The following is a 19957-nucleotide window of genomic DNA, read 5'->3' as shown; positions in this document are numbered from 1 at the left end:
CCACCGAGAGTGCATGCCTCTTCCCCATCACTTCTTAGGCATGGTGTTTCACTGATGAGATGCCACACTTTTGAGTGTGGCTATTTGAGCATACATAAGAGAAAGGGTTCTGAGAAATCTTACTGATTATCTCCAGATAAGTATCGTGTACGTGCAGGCACAACCCAGACAGACACGTGAAAAGTGGAGCCTGCGGGCTCCTCTGGAGGGGCAGCAACTGCTTGGGTCTCACTGAAGGCCCGAGTTCTAGATATGAGTTCTCAGCTTTAGCTGTGTCTTCAGACTTTTCAGCGAGCACACTGATTCTTCAGGGGAAAGTCTGTGGTTTTCAACTGTTGGAGTTGATTTAAATGCTTCTCATCCTCCTGCTGCTCCATGCCAGATACCTGCTACCGGTTTGCCCTTTCTGGGCTACATTTTAACACCATTTAATCCAAAACTTTCCAACTCTGAGAGCACATCTTTAGTAAAAACTGCCCACAGGTCAGGTCTGTTTTGACTGCTGAGAGCCTGGATAGAGAGATGGGGGTAAACAGTAGGAAGTTGCTGGCCAGAGCATCCTCATGCCCTGCCTAGGAAAATGAGACCAACTCAAGGCAGTGATAACATTACCAGATAGCCAAACTTCCTGGATGACAATCTGAAAGCTGGGCTTGGAGCGGAAGGAGGACTGGATGAAGCCAGTGTTTCTGGCAGCTTCAGCTGGCCCTTCCCCTTAACATCACAGTAATGCAGTTGTGTGGTGGTTGAAAAAGCATCCCTAGTTACAGGGAGTGATTTACAGGACACCAGACTCCGCATTTCAGAGTCTCCTGTGTGCCATAAAAAATATATTATAAAGGAATAATCTTTATCTGAACTAAAGCTGCGGTGTAGAAAACTCATGTCCAGCTGAGAGCAGCAGTGAGCTTTTGTTCACCCAGGGAAAAGGCCCCGTTCTTCATCGTATTTGATTAACATTTTTCTTCTCTTTGGCACTAGGTATCTTGTTAATATTTAGACATTATATACATTTTCTTTCAACTATTGTTCCATTATGAGATCAAATAGAACAGGAGAAGCCAGCTTCGCCAGCGGGAGAAAGGAACGCTGACAGTCCGGGCACCTAGCAAGCTGTGCCTAGCAGCCAGGAAGAAGGGTTCCCCAGAGTGCCTCCCTGGATGGGCTCTCCTGCAATCCTAGCTTCCATTCCCCACAGCCCCCGCTTTCCTGAGCTAAAGGCAACAGCAATCAGTCTCTGTAGAATTTCCCAAAGGGGTCCAATACCACCCAGTGAGTGCAGGGGTGGAAATCTCTCTGCAGAGCACAGGCACCTAAAAATATTCAGTGAAGTGACACACAGACATCCCTCTGCTTATTAGGTGTTTGGAGGGATGGGGACCCCCATCTGTGTCAGCTCAGGGAACCCCAAGCTCCCATAGGCCACAGTGCCTCCCACAGGGCACAGGTGGGTGCACCTGTAGTTAAGGAGACCTGGTAGGGGACAGCTGTCTCCCACTAGGTGATGGGGCAGGGGCCAAAGTCTGAGAAACCTCGGGGGTCCATTGAAACTCCATCCATCATGAACCTCAAGACAAGACTGGAGAGGTGGAAGTTGAGGTGGGGAAGGTGTGAGGAAGGAACTGCTCCAGAAAGCAAGTAGGACGGGAAAGAAGGAAGAGAGGATCAGGAATGGGCTGAGTTTGCTTAGAGTCCCACCAGAAGAGACTGGGGGCAAACTAGCCACTGCCAGCCTCGCGGCTTCCCAATGAATGTCGGCCCCCGGCCGGCACTGGGCTCCAAATCCTTCGAAGAGTCTGGCAAGCGCTGGCTAGCGCTGACTAGCGCTGGCGAGTGAGCGGCACCTCGGACTCCCGTGGGAGCGCAGAACCAGGGCGGGGCAGGGTCCTCTGCGCGCTCTTGGCGGCGGCTGGCGGGGGCCAGGATCTCAGCTCTCCTGGGCGCCCCAGCCTTGGCGCACGCCTCCGCTCCCGCGCACCCCCTCCGCAGGCACGCGCGAGGCGCACCCCTCCTTCCCCGGGCGGCGGCGGGCACGCGCCCGGCCCCCTCGCCTCCGCCCCTTGGCGCCCGTCCTCTCTCCGGCAGAAAGTTAGCAGCGGGGAAGGAACTCGGGGCTGCTGAAGCGGCAACGGCAGCAGCGCGGGGAGAGCCTGGCGTTGCGCACGGAGCAGGTGCCGCTGCGGCTCGGCGCCCCCCTCGGGCTTCTGGCCTGAGGTTGAGGGGGGCGGCGGGGGCCCGCGCGGGGAGGGGGCCATGCGGCCGGGCTTGTCCCCGGCGCAGCGGGACGGCAGCCAGGGCCGGGGGCGCAGCGGCGTCGCTCCATGCAGCCGGGGCGGCTGGGCGGCGGCGGCGGCGGTGGCGGGGGCGGCGGCTGAAACCATGTCCGGGCAGCGCCGGGGGCCGCCGCCGCCGCTCGCCGGGAGCCGCGATGGCCCGGTGGCCCTCACCGCCTCCGCCTCCGCCGCCGCCGCCGCCGCTCGCCGCGCCGCCGCCGCTGCCCGGCGCCTCCGCTAAAGGGCCGCCGGCGCGCAAGCTGCTCTTCATGTGTACCCTGTCCCTGTCCGTCACCTACCTGTGCTACAGCCTGCTGGGCGGCTCGGGCTCGCTGCAGTTCCCGCTGGCGCTGCAGGAGACCCCGGGAGCCGCCGCGGAGCCCCCGCCGAGCCCGCCACCTTCCTCGCCACCGCCACCCCGCGTGCACCCCGGAGCCTCCTTGCCACCGCCGGACAACGCGAGCCACGGACCGCCGCCCGAGCCCCCCGAGCGCTTCACGGCACCCGCGGCCGACGGCTGGGGATTGGCGAGCGGCGGCGGCTCCCGGGACGTCTGGTCCCGGAGCCCACCGACCCCAGAAGACTCGGTCACAGCACAGGGTGCGCTGTTGGGGCGCGGGGCGCAGGAGCCGGGTGCCACCGAGGAGCTGGCAGGCCCGAGGGCGACCAATGCGAGCGCGGAGCGGGACCCCGCCAGCACCCCTGATTACGGGGAGAAGAAGCTGCCCCAGGCGTTGATCATAGGGGTCAAGAAAGGAGGGACACGCGCGCTGCTCGAGGCTATTCGTGTCCACCCAGACGTGCGGGCGGTGGGTGTAGAGCCGCACTTCTTCGACAGGAACTACGAGAAGGGGCTGGAGTGGTACAGGTAGGAAGCTGTGGCGCGCGGGACGCGTGAGGGGTTCTGAGAGCCCGAAGCCCAGGCAGCCGGGGGAGGGCAGTGGGAACCGTGGCCGGGTTATGAAGGGTCCAGGTGCGGAGGAGAGGGCAGGACTTTAGCTAAAATAACACTTTATTTTGGGGCGAGAGGAGGAGCAGGTGCCTGGGGATCTACCAGGCTACAAAATCTGGGAATCCCCAGCTCTCCCGCCTGCCTGCAGGGTGTTTCCCAGACCAGGTTGCTACAAGGCTCTGAGCTTCTGGGTTGGGAACATGCCGGGGGAATAAGACAGAAGAGCTAAATTGACGACGGGGCTTTGAGATCCCCAGGAATCAATCAAATGCTCCCTCAAGAGCATTTGCGTGGCTGGAATCCCACTTCAGTGTTTTAAGGTCAGAGCAAAAGGAACAGTTAAAAGGTGTAGGCGCTTTGGCTTTCTCGTAAAGGTGGGGTATTTCCTACCTCTGTGACTTTCTGTCCCTCTTGGCTGAATGAACACTGGTCTGGTTTAGCACCAGGAGCCTAGGTTTCTAGATGCCAGTTGATGCTCTAAAAGTGGCTATGCCTTGCCTGCGCAGAGCTCTTTCTGATCTAGGCATCCTTGGAGACAGATTGGAGTTAGTTCTGCGGGGAGTTATATACCTCTTTCTCATCATCAGATGCTGGGGGAGGAAGGGAGCAGGAGAAAAGTTAAGTGCAGGTCAAGGTAGCGAATAATCTACCTTTCCTGCCAGCCATGACATTAAAGCAGCATTGGTGCACATGCCCAAAAGGCAAACCTCCCCTCTCTCGTGCGCACCCTCTCCCCTCCCTCATCGTATCTTTCTGGGAAACAGATCTGGATGGGTGACCCCATCTCGATCACATTTCAATAATTAATTGCAACTGTCAAACAGAAACACAGCCTTTGTCAGCGGAAGCGATGTTATCAGTTCCACAGAGCCAATAGGTAAAATTGGCCTGCGGTGGGGTTGCTTTCCTGTCAGAGAGACATGCTTCCTGGGTTTAAATTGCAGCCTGGGAAAAGTTTTGCCTGTAACTTTGGGAGTATGTAGTAAGCATGTGTGCTGTGATTGATCTCCCCCACTTTCTTTTCTTTTTCTTTTTCTTTTTTTTTTTAAATTTGCCTTGTGATTTAGAAGCTGGAGAGAACACCACCCAGGCACAAACATTCCAGCACATCACACTGAGACGGCGAATGTGTCTGTTAATGTCTTGTCTGTTTCAACAGCAAGAACTAATTGGGATATTTTAGGAGGCTTCAAACAGTCCCTTCCTATCAAAACATAAAACAGCAAGTGCCTAATTTAACTGGAAAAATCCGCATTTATAACATCACAAGCCATGGCTTCCAGTTTGTGATTGTAATTAAAAAGGTGTTAGGATGATTAATGCAACAACAGCAAAATAAAGACAGGGGAAGATGTCTGGGAAGGGTTCAGTCGTTTGCTGGTTAGCTACAGGCATGTCCTGGTTTCTTCTGTGGAGTGGCTTAAGCCACAGGAGGGTATCTGTGGGCTTCACTCCCTCTTGGTTCTAATTTTAAAGCCCTGCATCTTGTGGGGAAGTGTCATATGCCCTTTAAGAGAGGCATAAAGATCAAAGCTTGCAGTGTGTGTGTTGGGTGACTTTGCTGCAGTAAAGCTACAGAAAGGAGTTCTTATTTGGATGATGCATAAAGCTGATGGGGGAACACTTGAGCTAGGAAATCCCATCCTGGGATCTGGAGAGTTTTCTATATGAAGACGATGGATTTCTTAGGTTCTTTTACACTGTAGCTGGGAGGGGAGGATACATAACTACCTCACTGACACAATGTGGCTACTGAGGTATACGCTAAAGTGATACTCCCAGCCTCCTGATCCCCACCAATACTTGTGGCATGTGTGACTTGGTACTCGTATTTGGTAGCCCTCAGTAGAACTGCTAAACACACACGACATGTCTAGAACAAGGTCCACTTGGTCTTAGGTAAGAGAACCATTTGATATCTCTTGTTCCTCAATCCCTGAGCCTTAACCTCTTGCCATAGAGGCCTGCCCCAGGCCGTATGGTGCCCATTAGAATGGAGGAGACTACTGTCTCTTAAAAGCAAGCTTCATGGAAGTGTGTGGCTATCTAACAAAGAGGGATTTGTTAGCCACTGAGATGTGTCTGATGAAAAGACTCCTGGAAGCTCCTGAGGCACACAGGGGCCCAGTGTGCTTCCCAGCCTCATTGGAGACAGCCATGCTTTGAGGACATTTGTAAGACTTCATTAGCCTTGCCTTTTCATGCTTGCCCTAAGCCTCCCTCCCATGTAGAAAGAAGGGATGATGCCCACATCTTAATGTAGAAACGTGAATAGTGGCTTCAATTCAAACCAGTGGCAGAAACCCTTTGTCTTGGTTCCCTGAACAACTCCGTACTCTTCAACCTGTGGAACCTGAACGTCCCTGTGCCATGTCCGCTGTCTACAGTCTGGCTTCATTGAAGAAGCACAGGTTAATTAAAAGCTTTAAAATGTTATTATTTATTTATTTAACCATTTATTCTTTTGCTTATTGTTTTGAACGTGCTCCCCATTGACCACTGTTTTGGCAAGTAGTCCTGGATTTTGTGCTTTGAGCAAGAAGAGCTGAGATGAAAATGGGGCTGCTGTTAAGGCAGCTGGTTTGGGCTTCCCTCCTGTCTAACAAATCAGCCTTAGCAGGTCCGTTTCTGTGGCGTCACTCCAGTTGTCCCTAAATCCGGGTTTTTGTTTTATGGTTTTTTGTGTTTTTTTTTTTTTTTCACCTATGCTGTCAATCTAATGGTCTAATGGAATGTAAAAACGCATCGGAGATTAGAATACGTCCATTTGATTTTCAGGGCGTCACCAGACTAATGGATTAGGATGTGTGTGTTCAGGCTGCAGAGAGGCTTAGACTCCCTCCATGGTGGACTGACCCAGCCAAATAGTTAATAAGCCTGGTGGATCATGCCCTCCTCTTCTGCCTTTCTCTGTCTCTCTCCTCTTCTGCCTTTCTCTGTCTCTCTCCAAAGGTGCAAAGGCACATGCAAATTCTATATGAGCTGCTACAGTGGTCCTGGCAAAGACTTTGAACCCTTCAAAGGGATGGGACCTTGGAACAGACCCCTGGCTGCTACTGCAGAACTCATCACACTGAGAGAGGGCGAGGAACACTTGCCTCTTCTGGGACTCACGTGGGTAGTAACCATAACCTTTTGCTTTAGAAGCCATCCCAGGTGATGTTCTGTGGTCTTACGTCCTATTGGGAAAGTAAAGTAACCCCCAAACCCGCTGTATGCTGAAGGATTCCCAGCTTTTGCTCCCCAGTGGAGATGGCCCAGTGGTTGGCAGCAGTACTCTCAGCTGGTGTCTGGAGAGAATATTGAGGACAGGAGATGCTGGTATTTATGGAACGCCAGCCATAGTATCGGCTGGCACTCTATAGATGTGTTATTCATTGCAGCGTTGAGATTATACTGTGAGCTAAACAGCAGTGGTTTAGTTTTATGACCGCATTTCCTTTATTCCTGGAGGTAAGTGACTGGCTCAGGGTCCTAGGTTTGGTGGCTTCCCTAGCTGAGATTGAACCTGCATCTGCCCAGTTGCAGGTGGCTTTGTTTCTTTGCCTCCGCCACCTTGGCATTCATTCATACTGAAAAAGCAGCTTCCCTTCAGTTCTTTCCTTCAAAAATGCTTAATACCTGTGGACTAGATGCCATTTTTGTTACAGAGTCTTAGAGATTCCTTTAAGCTTAAGTTCCTTGATGTGGGAATGTGTTAGTGTGTGAGAGAGTGCCTGTTAGTGTGTTCATGGGTGTGCATGCTCACACATATGTACGTGTGCACTCAAGTGTGTTATTGGAGATGATCATGGGATGGAAATAATGTAAATGGAGTTAAAGGGTAAGGTCCAGCTGGGGAGGTTCCAGCAGAAGGGAGAGTGGGTGCAAGGGTCCTGAGTTGGGATCGAATCGTGACTTTGCAGCAGCGTTCATTTGTCACTCTGGATGCAATTGAGTTCACACCAGACATTGCAACGAACCAGCTGAATGGTCTCCAATGCTTCGCTTATATAACATCACTCAGGTTCAGTTGGTCTGACAGTAATTTCTTCTTGGTAGGCTTGTTGGTGGTATAAATGAAATAAGAAAAGTGGACATGCTTATTAACGAAGTGAGTGTCCTAGAGCGGAAGTCCTCATGAGACTGAGTAGCGCTCATCCCCAGTTCTGGAATCCTTTTGCATTCTCGTGCCTTCACTTTATCAGGGATGTGATGATGTCGTCTCATTTGGATTGGTTTAGGAAGAGCCCAATAAGGAGGGCTCTTTGCAGCCTGCATCTCCTTCATATTGCAAACAAACTCAGGTGACATCGGGGTCCATGTGGGTCAGATTAATGAAAGCAGCAGGCTAGGAGGGGTTGCTCTTCACCGGGCTCAATTTCCTTGAGCTAGGGGCAGCGGCTCTGGCTGCAGTTCCATGCATGCACACACAACCCTGGAGGTTATCAGATCTTTACTCTGTAAGAGAAACTAGGAAACCAGGTTTTCATGTAAAATCTTCTGATTTTTAGTACTGGCCACAGATTTTTGGTTCTTTAAAAGACACTGTGTGGGCCAATACGGTGGAGCAAACAAAATCCATCTGTGGGCTGGATGCAGCCAACTTGCTACCAGTTTGCAACCTCTGGGCTAAACCCATTTCTGAAAGTAACTGGCCTGCAGTGGCCAAAATTGTGGCTTACAGTTGCTATTTGGGTTAGCGTTTCTCCCTTTCCCAGCCTTTTGTAACAGCATGAGGGAAATACCCCCCAGGTTCGTGGCACTAGGCACCAATAGAGCTTGATACAAATACTGCAGTAGAAAAAGAAACTTCACAAATAAAATATCCTTAGTTCCCAATGAACATTTCCTGCAGGGAGGCCCAGTTCCCTGCCTGGGCCTCCAGAGTGCAAGGATCACAGATGAGCCCTGCCAGACCAACTGTTTGTTTTCTTTCTTTTCTCTCTTTCTTTTTTTCAGAGCTGGGGATGGAATTGAGGACCCTTATGCATGGTAGGCCAGTGCTCAACCAATGAATTATATTCCCAGCCGAAAAATTCCTAACTGATTGATCTAAAATGCCCACAATTGATCTCTACATAGATGGCTTGGATTTGCAAGATATATTCCTGTGGGCAGGATGGAGACCTAAGGACAAATGGGTTTTCGATTTTTCTTTGGTATGTCTGGTATCAGCTTGCTTATAAAGCCCATTCTCTGACTGAAATACTTTGGTCCTCAAATGCATTTCCGTAGCCAACTCCTTACAGAGATGGATATAGGAGACAGAAGTGATGTGATGTGGGGAAGGCCCTTCATCTCTGAGCCAGGTCCATGGCATGCTCATTGGGTGAACTTGGAGATGTTGGTATCATGAAACCTCAACTGCTCCATCTTCAGAATGGGTTCAGGATCACTTACTTCCAAAACGCTGTATGACAATGAACTATGGTGCCATTTCAAATGCCTTGGGTGGAGTTGGCGACACAAGGTCCCTCGATTGGTTTACTTGTTTTCTTTTCAGTGCCTCACTTATATTCTGACCATCGTCGTGGAGGACCCTAAGGAGGAAGTCATAACTTGTTTGTCATTCATTTGGATATAGTCTTTTATTTCAAGATTATGTCTGAAAAAGTGATTGCAAATCCAAACGCTCTAAAACACTTCTTCAGGGAGCAATCAGAGGGCTCCAGAAGCCGGTCTGTTGGCACCCAGTGGGAGATGGGTCTGATTTCCTGAGGTCACTCTGGTCATGCGCTTCACCCTGAGGATCTTGAGGAAAAGATGGCCCAGTTCTCTGGGTTGCCACTCTCCCGAGCCTCTGGTCCCAGAAGCTGTGGGCTGACAGGCAGGCCTATCCTGTCTTCATCTTCTTCACAGAACCAGGACACCCTGTCACACTCCTGCCCAAGCTCCTGTCAAGTCACTCAGGGGCTCCAACCATCTGAACACAATTCATTTTTTTTTCTTTTGAAAGCTACACCAGGACCATTTTACTTTTAAATTGAGTCAGTGTAGAGGCCTCGAGACCAGGTGAATGGAAGATTGCTAGGGGTGTGTGCTTGAAATCTTGAAAGGCTTGGGTTTGTCATAATGGAAGAACCCCCTGCAAAGGATTGAACCACCATACCCGGTGAAGGCAACTCCGGATCCCATTGGCTTCTGTGGCTTAAGAAGCGGCGCTGAACCTGTCTTAGGATTTTCAGACTGAAATTATAGTTTACCACAGAGACTTTACACTGATCTTGCCATTAATTAAAAGCAGACAGTTGATTTTTTTTCCCCCTGAAGTACTCACTAGTTAGGATTGCCTGCTTTTAAATTGTTTTTTTTTTTAAGAGTGTACTAGCCAGGTGTGGTGGCACACATCTTTAATCCCAATATTCAGGAGGCTGAGGTGGGCAGATGGCTGTGACCCTGAGGCTAGCCTGGTCCTCATAGTGAAGGAGAGGCCAGCTTGGCCTATACAGTGAGTTCTGGGTCAACCTGCTCTATGTGGTGAGACACCTTTGAAGAAGGAAAAAGAAGACTATACAAAGAATATTTATAGGGGAATGAAGTAACATATATATTAATATATATAATATATATCATACATTTCACATACATAGGTGCTTTCAAGTGAGAAATTTGAACTTGAACTTAATTTTAAACCAAAGGATGATATTTTGGCATAAGTGACAGGGAAGTGTGCTGGGTCGTGGAAAGCCACATCAGGCTCCCAGGGTGCGAGTGGGCTTCTGCATTTTTCCCTCTGCCGTGTTTGTCTCTGCTTGGCTCCTTCTCAGGTGGGCTGTCTCCTCGGATTTTGGTCCTGGTGGTAATTGACAGTCGTCGTCCCCCCCACATGTTTTGGGGATGCCTTTTAGGAGTGTCTGTTGAGTGTGCCTAGAGACGCCATTGTTCAGTAATGTGGCACATGACCCTTCTAAAGCAGGGACTGGATGTGTTCTCAATAGGCCAAGGTGCTGTGTAGACAGTTCCTTGACTTGAAAGGCTGGTGGGAATGGGGAAGCTGAGCTAGTTCCACCAAAGTCACGGGAAATAATTTGTTTAAAGAGGAAGAGGGCTTGATGGGGTTGGTTGCTAGAAAAATGAGAGTGAGTTACACCACATGCCCATGAAACATTAAAGGCCACTCTGGGGTGGCCCCTGATCTCTCACCTAGCATTTTAACTGGCAAGAGGCTTACAAGATTAACTTAAGGTCGGGTTTAGTTGCACTTCTCATTCATCCATTCGCTTGTCCCTTAAACGTGTAATATCAACTGTGTGTCATCTGCTGGGTTTCAACATGACCACTGAGTGGAAAAATGAACATATAAATGGTTACATGATAAAGGAACTTCACTGAACAGGATTCACTCTAAGAATGGGAGGTGACTCAGTTTTCGACAAAGTAATTTATTTTTAATTTTAACAAATGTGCAAGTTCATGTGGTATATGGATGCTGGAGAGACAGTTTCTGTTCTGGGACCAGGCCACATGGTCCCTCTCTGCAGGACCGTCTCTCCGTTTCACTCCTGCTTCCTGGAATACTTTGCCTCCGATCCCTAGATTGCTGGTGTCTTCAAGTGCTGGCTGGAGTTTAGACCCTCCTGGTAGACCATCCCCATCTAGTGAAGATTCCCCAGTTCTGCCCTGAGCAGCTGTCTCATTCTCCTCACAGTATATATTGTTCTTCAAAGGAACCCTGGTCACTTACCCCCTCATTGGATGGTAAGCCACACAGAAACAAGGACCTTGTCCGTCTCATTCCTTACCAGTGCTCTGGCATACAACAGACACTCCAAAGGCAATGGTTTGTTAGCTGCCAAGAAAGACTGAACCAACTGATGAGACAAAGGAGAGCCTTCCGTGTGCGGAGACTCCAGACTTCCGAGAACAAAAAAGGCTCCTGTCTTTTTGGAACTTGGGTTATAAATTGTCGTAAGTGCTTTCACATGCTAATTCCACAGGACAACTCTGGGTGCCAGGAGGATAAACTTAGACTGCCTGTGAGCAGACAGGCTCCTGTTCATCCAGCCTGCAGGTGGAAACATTCCCGCTCTTTTACAGCTACATAGAGGGTGAGTCTGGGAAGACAAGCAGGGTTTCCAAGGACAGACAGAGGGCTGTCAGGAGCCAGGTGAATTTCTGCTCTGACCAATGACTTTTGTTTCCTGGCCTCTGTGGCTACAGTGATGTCCTAGGAGATCTGTGCTGGTTCTTTCTCACACACCATTTTCCTTCGAGAGTCGCTGGGGTTAAGCATCTGTAAACGCATTGTTAGCGTCAGTCACACACTCATAATCCTAGCACCCCAAGCTGAGGCTGGAAGGGCCTGAGTTTAGGGGTAGCCTGGGCTACACAGCAAGCTCTTGTCTCAAAACTATTTCCACATAATTGCCATTTAGTAATCAGTTGCAAAAGGCTTCTGGGTCTGGTTTGTTATGCTCACTGCACAGGTGGGTGTCTTCTTCCTTGTGTCCCTGTCCTTAGATCATGGCTCTCCCCTATCCCAGGGCACTTTGAATTTTACAGCCACTTGGCATTTTGACAAAGAATGTGAACCTGGGCCTGAGGAGATGTCTTGGTGTGTCAAAGTGCTTAGTATGCAAGCGTGAAAGGCTGCATTTGAATCTCCAGAAAGCACGAGAAAGGCAGACGTGCAGTGGGACCATCTGCAATCCCAGTGCTCCCTGGAAGAGACAGAGGAAGGGACAGGCGAATCCCGGGATGCTCACAGACCAGCCAGTCTGGCATCCACAGAGACAAAACAACAAAGAAACAGTCTCTCAAACAAGGTGGAAGGCTAGGACCAAACACCTTAGGTTTCTTTTAACTGCCTTGACACATACTTGTGCATTCTTACACACGTAGGTCTGCAATCTCTCTCACACACACATTGTGTACAAGCACACACACACACACAAATAAATTAAAAGGGGAAATAAGTAACGAAGAAAATTGAGTAGATTGTTTAAAAAAGGTGGACCTGAAGTCAGAAGTTCCAGTTCAGATTTAGAGTTCCTCATTTGCTTCCCTTATCCACAGATTTGTACTTAACCTTTGAACCTTGTATTTCACATCTTTATAATGGGACTAATGGCCTCTCTTCAATCCACAGTGATTTTTCAGAAGTGGGGCAAGAGTTCCAAGTAGAGAGCTACCTTGTCTATACCTGTTAGTTGTTATTAATCCACGCACGTTTCCTGAATTCCTCCAGGTAATTGGTTTTCTGGGATGTTGCACTCCAGGGAATGCCTGAAATACAGGACAAGCCCTCTTATCATAAAGTTAGATTAAGAAGTTTAATTTACAGAAACTATTATACGGCACGGATATCAAATGTTCTGAGCAGAGACTGCAGAAAGTTCCAGAGAACTCACGGATAGCCTTAATCTGCATAACTCTTTCCCCTGACTTATGACCACTAGTGTTTTATACAGAAACAACATAAAGAGTAATGGGGCATGCTTGCCTTGTCAGACTCCCCTGCAGTTCATCAACTCCGAAGTGACCAGAAGATTCTCTTATTTTGTTCTCAATTGGCCCATCATCTTTTCCACCCCCCGCACACCTTGCCTGTGTTTCCCAAGCTGCTATATTTATACATCACCTTCTAGTTGCCCATCCATCCTGCTTTCTAATCCCGGGTGATAAGCAGAGGAATAGACAGTTGAAATATCTTTATCCTAATTCGCGGGATACGTTAGATTTCGTGGTCAAGGACAATTGCATTTCAGATGGAATTAAGATTCAGTGCTAACCAGCTAACGGCATGACAGATTGTCTCATAGTTTCTGTATGAACCCAATTAATTACAAGAAACCTCGTCAACGGAAGGGGAGGTGGTGAGAAAACTAGAGACGCAGAAGCACGTGAGTCAGCTTTGTCTGCCTTTGAGGACAGAGGGAAGGGCCACGAGCCAAAGCCTTCATGCAGCTTCTTGAATCAGAGCAAACTCAAGGAAGTAGCATCTTAGCATCTTCAGAAGGAAGGCAGCACAGTGACCTTTCCATTGAGATCCACTGAGATCCGCCTCAGACTTGGTCATGCGAAGAGCAGATAATATATTTATATTGTCTTCAGCCTCCAACCGCATGGTGGCTTATTGCAGGAGCCACAGAAAATGAATACCCTTTCTTCAGGTGTGTCTAGCAGTTATCCAAAACACTTTGATTCTTTCTTTCCCTCTCTCTGTTTTTTCTTCTTCTCTGGAAAAATGTCATCTTCAGGGCCCTCTGGTTGTCTTCCCAAACAGATGGAGTAGAGCCGTGTGTTGACAGAATTTCCAGAACTAGTGTGTAAAATACTAGGGGCTGCTGTCAGTTGGAGGGCTCGCTCTCATGTAGGTAGTGAACGCTGTTCTTCAGAGTAGGTCACTGCAGAGGCACCAGGCTCTCAGAAACCTAAGCTTGAAATGGAGCTCAAGTGAATGTGTGTGTGTGTGTGCGCGTGTGTGTGCTTGTGTGTACGCGTGTGTGTGCGTGTGTGTTTATCAGTTGGGACACAGAACCAGTGGAAATCACAGGATGTTTTAGAGAACAGATAAGATTTATTTAATTTGTATTAAGTTTTTACATCAAGGATCCCAAGCCTTCTGAACTTGAGGCTTCAACACTGATCTTACAGAGATGTTGCCTTAGAGGTGTATCAACTCACCCACTGCGTGTTGGCTTTGCCTTTTTGCCTTTTCTGTGCCTTTAAGGTTTTGTTGATTACATGAAAACTCAGTACTTGTGCATATCTTCACACAATGACATTTTTCATAAGAAGAAAAATAAGTTTCTTAAATATTTGTAAAGACTATTTAATGAAACATGCATTTGATAGACATGTATAAGTGTACACATGCAAATATGTTGTATGTATTTATGCATAGACATATATACACATATATTTCTATATATTCTCGTATCTCTATCAACCATATATCTTTGTACCTGTGTATGTTTCTACCTAGCACATGTGTGTATGAATATATGTATGTATATATGTATATATGTGTGTGTGTATATATATATGTATGTATATATACCTCTGTCATTATGCACATTTTGCCTTGGTTCAACCCTTATCTTTTTTCCACTTGCCTGTCATTTGATTTTCATGAAGTAACCACAGTAAACAATGGCTTTAGAATATGAAGCATATCATGCTTCTTATTTCCCTTTAATTTCCAAATGAGTCCACATAGAAGAATTTCCAGGCCTGGCTGGGACCTGTCAAGCCCTACAAGGCTGTTTTATTCTTCCCGCTGCAGCCATGGTCACTTCTGTCTTCTCTTTCCTCCTATTTGTCCTGCAGTAGCCTCCTTGCTTGACTTGAGAGTCTAAACATGAGCGACCCCAGGGCATTTACACCTGCTGCTCTATCTGCCTGGCATTCTTTCCACCAGTTAACTGTGTGTCTGACTTCTTTCCTTCACTCATGTCTCCGCTAAGCCTTCTTGTCCTCAGTGTGACCTGCTGTGTAGTTCCTGAAGTACCTAGCTTTGCTAATGTCAGGGGCTTCACTCACTGGAAGATGACAAGTGGCTGTTAATTAACTGTATTGTATTCCACAGTTAATCCCTTCACCCTCCAAGTTTTTGTTGTGTTGATTTTCTCAGTTTTAATTCCATTGTCTTGGGAATTTGTGGTTCCAAATGGAACCACAAAATGACCTCATCGTGGCTGGGGTAAAATTAAAAGCTATTTATGTCCCTCTCGAGCTATGCCTGCTATTTAAATGCACTGCCCCCGGGTGGTGGTTGCGTGATGTTCTGCATTCACCTTCCTCACTGGCTTTACATCCTTTGCGCCCAAGTCATAAATCGAGAGGCATTTTAAAAGGTTCACGTTGGGGAAACAATTAATGGTATTGAGACAGATGTGTAGAACCATGTTTAGAACAAATGCACGATTGAGTGTCCCTCCCCACTCCCTTCTGAGCCAGTTTCTTCATTTGTGCTCAGATGAAGGAAGAATACAGGTGGGTGGTTATGCTTTATTTTTTCCATGTTAGCATTCCCATGGCTCCCAGTGGACAAACAACGAACACTTTGTGCTAACCTAAATATAAGTTAAGGTGTTTAATATTAGAAAATGTTTGAGTACGTATACTGGATATTGAATGGGCTTTGTCCACTTAGACTCTCTGCAAACTGCACAACCATTTCAGCCAGTGACCCCCACGCTCTAACCCAGAACCACTGAGTTCCTTATTTAGGACAGCAGTGAGCATGATCTCTGCAGGCTGGCTGTCGTGTATTCCTGGATTGTCCTGGGGAAGGCCTCTTGCCTTCCTTGGGATTGTGTTCTCTTCTTTCTCCATATCTCATTCATCAAGACGAGGAAATTTCCTTGAGTCACAGCCCATTCGAAAACTTCAAATCCCTCTCTGGTAGAACGCCCTTAAAGAAAATCATTTTCAGTGGTTGCAAATTTTACTTTTAGACTCAGAACCTAGAACCTAGCCAGGATTCTTTTGGCTGTAGCATACATTAATATCAGGTAAGATCTGAACCAAGCATGAAACAAGAAAAATTTAATAAATAGCTCATGTATCTGAGAAGTTGTAGGCAGGAGAATGGGGATCTTTAAACAATCAATATAATATTTTTTTATTAATTCTTTGAGAATTTCATATATGCATGCAATGTATTTTGAGCATATTCACCTTCTTTTCTCCCCGCCCCAACTCTTCCCAGGGATCTTTATTTTTCAAGGTGTGATTTCATGAGGGCTGAATGATGCCACCAGATTTCAATTTTTAGATTCTGCTGCCGAGCTGGTTGGCTGCATTCATAAAACTTTCCCCTATATAGCTATGAAGTGAGTGTTCACCTGTCTTTTTTTTCCCATAAATTTCAGGTAGCAGAGGTCTCCGTCCCTGTTCCCAAAGTCCCCTGCCTCTGAAGAGCAGAGCGTGGGGATCAGTGCTTCCGGAGGCACATGGTAGTGGGATGCAGGGATTTTTCCTAGAGCAAAACCAGATTATAGTTCTCAGAGGGGAAAAAAATGTGTGTGGACGCCAATACGACAGATGTCTGCTTCTAGACGTCTGTTGAAAGCAGTGTTCCACTGCAGCACAACCGAGCTGATCAGAGTTCCTCTGGCTCGTGTGCAGACAGAGGCCTGGGTCTCGTTCCCTGTTCTCCTTTATGCTGAGGTGAGTTCCAACAGAGAGGCTCAAAAAGCCCCTCCTCTGTTCAGAGCTCTGCCAGGGAGGAAGGCAGGCAGAAGAGAGGAGGATAGAAAGGCCAGGAAGGAAGACTGGCTCAGCTTTTGCATTTAAGGTGTTAAATCTTGGGGGAAATTCGAAAGAACCTGTCTCTAGAAATCACTAATTATTTATTTAGAATACCTTCCATTTCTGTCACTTCCTTAGCAACTCCTAGCACTGTCTGGGGAAAATGAAAGGGATTGTATATCTTGCAAGAGAATTCTTCAAATAGCAAGTAAATCATTCACCACATTAAATCTTCCTGCCCAGGATCCCTTCCAGTAGAGAGGGAGAAACCACTTGGCGTTTGATCAGCCTTAATATAACAACTAGATAGTCCAGAATTTCAGAATAGCCTTGGCTCTCTGCTATTTTATCCTTTTCATTTCAGGTAAGGCCTACAATAAAGAATAAAGTGAGATTTAGTTTTCTACGATTTTGTGAGACTTTTTTTTTTTTTAATGAAAAAAAACACATCTTGAGGAAAGCCTAGCCAAATATGGTGTCTTGGTGTTTTTGTTTAAAGAGACCTGTCTTGTGAGCATGGGGTTGTCTTTACCTAGCAACAGTGTTTCCTCCTTCAGTGTGTCTGGGCGCAACAGTTTTACAGTCTCCAGGGAACTTTCTGAAGAGATTCACTAGCAAATTTGAAGACTTCAGGTCTTCTAAGCCCTGGGTCATTTCTCAGGTACAGTTGGTACAGGTTAATTTCCTGTATGCTGCTGGTACCATCTTCTCTTCCTTCTCCCTCCCTCCGTCCCTTTCTTCCTCTGACTTCTTCTCTATCCTTTCTTTCCCCTCTCCTGTTTCTCCTCCTCTCTCCCCCTTTTCTCCTTTCTCCCCTGCTCCATCCTTCTCCTTTTTCTCCTGGTCCTCCTCTCCTTCTTCCTTCCTCCTGTCTTCTTCCTGCTCCCCATCCTTCCACTCCCTCCTCCTCTTTCACAGCCCTGTAGATGATTCTTGGGGAGGGTGTGGTTTGAGACAGAGTTTCTCTATGTATCCCTGGCTGTCCCAGAACTTGCTTTGTAGACCAGGCTAGCTTTGATCCACCTGTCTCTGCCTCCCGAGTGCTGAGATTAAAGGCGTGCACCACCACCACCATCGGGCTGGCACTGGAGTTGAAACCTGTGGTCTTGTGTATGCTAGGTGAGCATCCTTCAGCTGAGCCACACTCTAGCCTGTCTTTGGACCTCTTGGCAACTCCAGGATTTGTCGTCCTTCACTTACCCTCTGCTGTCTCCCCCCCCCCGCATCCCCCCCGCCTCCCCCCCTCCCCCCCCACTCCACTTTCCTCAGGATGGTTCCCACCACTCTGATGGAGGACAAGAGAGGCAGTTCTTTCCTCATTTACTTCAAATGGAGGAATTAGGCAGCAACAAAACAAACTTCAGAGCCCTTGTTTACAGAAAACATGCTTCTGTTTCTTGTGACTTGTTTTCAGATTCTGAAGAATTGTTAAAGATTCTCTTATTTCAGAAAAAGACGAAATTTAAAGACAGATAAGAACTTCACTTGAGTGATTTTTTTTTCTTTACAACAACTGTGCTCTGGCACATTCTTAGTAACAATAGATAGCTTCCATAATTCTTTAGGAGACTGAAACAAAAGAAAACAAAACCCACAGGGAAGTGTGTGTTTGTGTGTGTATGTGTGTGAGTTGTGTTGACGTCAGGGACCACCCCAAGTGTTGACTATCACCTTCTGCCTTAAGCCAAGGTCTCTGTTGTTAGTTTCGCGCACTAGGCTAGGTGACCAAAGAGCTGTTAAGGATTCTCTTGTCTCCCCTTCCTCCTAAAGATGTACATCTTCTGTACATCTGTATGTGAGCTACCATGTGCAGATTTAAATGGGTTCTGGGGATCCCAGCTCCAATCTTAATGCTTCCATGACAAACATTTTATTCACTGTGCCCCTTTTTAAACATTGGTTAATCTTTCCAGCAACCTCCGTTTGTGATGAATTTTGCATTTTATGGGGAAAGTAAGGCATAGAGAGGTAAGAATGGCTCCCAAATATACCCTGGTTGCTCCTGATGAAGCTTGGATGGGAACACGGCCTTATAGTGTTTGCCATACTCCATCACAGCAAGAGGCAACTTCCTTGAAGAAATGATGCTAAAGAAATTCTGTCCACACTCTGCGCTTGACAGGCAAGGGCATTTCCTCAGAGTCCCTCTCCACAGCCAAATCCAACATGTCTCCATCTTCATGAATCCATCCCAGTGCCCACGTCTGGGCTCCTGGAGAAGTCTGAGCATACATTCTATTCCTTAGAAGAATGGAGAATGGCTCCTTGCTGTGGTTGGTTTAAAGGTCTCAGCACTTGGGAGGACTTCAGAGAGCGAGAGGTATTGATTTCCTAGGCCCTGCTGTGTGCTACTGATTTCAGAGACTTGAAGAATCAGCTGCCCCTTCCCTGCGTGGGGCTACTGAGGGAGGAAAACTCTCCCCAGGGCTGGGTCTTTTTTAAAAGCATCCCTGTTGCACAAGCTCTTTCAAGGCAGTGTGCAGGGCAGAAAACAACGCCTGGTGTCACCCTGTGCTGGCACCTTGCTGCCTCTGCAGGCCTCATGGTGGCGCTGAAGGGAGGGCCTGGTGATAGCATCATCCAGGAGTTTACTCTTTGATTCAATAACGTTTCTGTCCTAGTCTTATAAGGCAGAATGTTTTAACCTTTGAGACTCCTTTGGTGGCTGCCTTTGGAAGGTGGTAGATGAGAGTGTGTGACAGGGGGTGGGATGTAAACACTTTGAAGGCATGTGATGGAGGCCAGAGGTTGCTGTTGGGTGTCACGGCTCTTGCTCCTCTCCTGGGTTTCTGAGACATGGTCTCTACATGACTATGGATTCGCCACTCTTCCCAGACTCACTGGTTAGTGAACCCCAGGGGATATGCCTGTCTCTACCCTCTCGTTGTTGGGGTTGCAGGTGTGCTACCATGCCCAGAATTTTACATGAATGCTAGGGAGCTGACCTAAGGGTCTCATGCTTGCTGTCTTCCCTGTGTATCTGTCTTCTCTGTGATGTGTTTATATGAATGGCGTGTTGGCTGACTTGAATGATAAATCTCTCCCTTGCTACAAAAAACTCTGGACCACACATAGACACTCTTGAGACTTAGAATGGAGGCAGAAGTCCCTGACATGAAGAAACAAGTTTCCAAGATCTGGCTCCTCCATAACTGTGTTTTCCACTCTCTCCATGTCACTACTTTGCCAACTACACTTCGGTCTTCCAGTTTTGGCTAGAGAAGGTTTGACCCATTCCTCTGTCTCTGTACCTGTCATTACTCCTGGGGTCTAGTACCTCTTTGTACTTGCCAAAAAACAAACAAAAAAACCCAAACCAAAACAACAAAACAAAAGACGCCGCAGTTGGCTGTGTGCTTGTTATACCCTACAGGAAGTTCTCCACACATTGTCTGCCCAAACTCGTGAGAGCCCTAGTCCTCCACTCACACAGGAGCAAACAAAATCAGAACTTTAAGTGAACTTACCCAGTGGGCTAGGGCGAAGCTGAGCCTTAGAGCACTCAAGGGTCTTAGGCTTATATGAGTAGCCTGGGATCTAAGCCCAGAACCAG

General features: G+C 47.7%; 1 protein-coding gene across 1 annotated transcript in view; it reads left to right on the top strand.

The window, feature by feature from the left end:
* Positions 1–2388: 2388 nt before the first annotated feature.
* The window catches only part of Hs3st4 (heparan sulfate-glucosamine 3-sulfotransferase 4), a 416918-nt gene continuing 399349 nt past the window's right edge, over positions 2389–19957 (top strand). The window contains exon 1 of the mRNA XM_057778438.1: positions 2389–3141. Coding sequence (XP_057634421.1) covers positions 2429–3141 — 713 coding nt within the window. The 5' untranslated portion in view covers positions 2389–2428. The remainder of the gene's footprint in view (positions 3142–19957) is intronic.

This window comes from Chionomys nivalis, chromosome 8, assembly GCF_950005125.1.
Source record: "Chionomys nivalis chromosome 8, mChiNiv1.1, whole genome shotgun sequence".
NCBI lineage: Eukaryota > Metazoa > Chordata > Mammalia > Rodentia > Cricetidae > Chionomys > Chionomys nivalis.
This window is presented reverse-complemented; position numbering and strand designations above follow the sequence as displayed.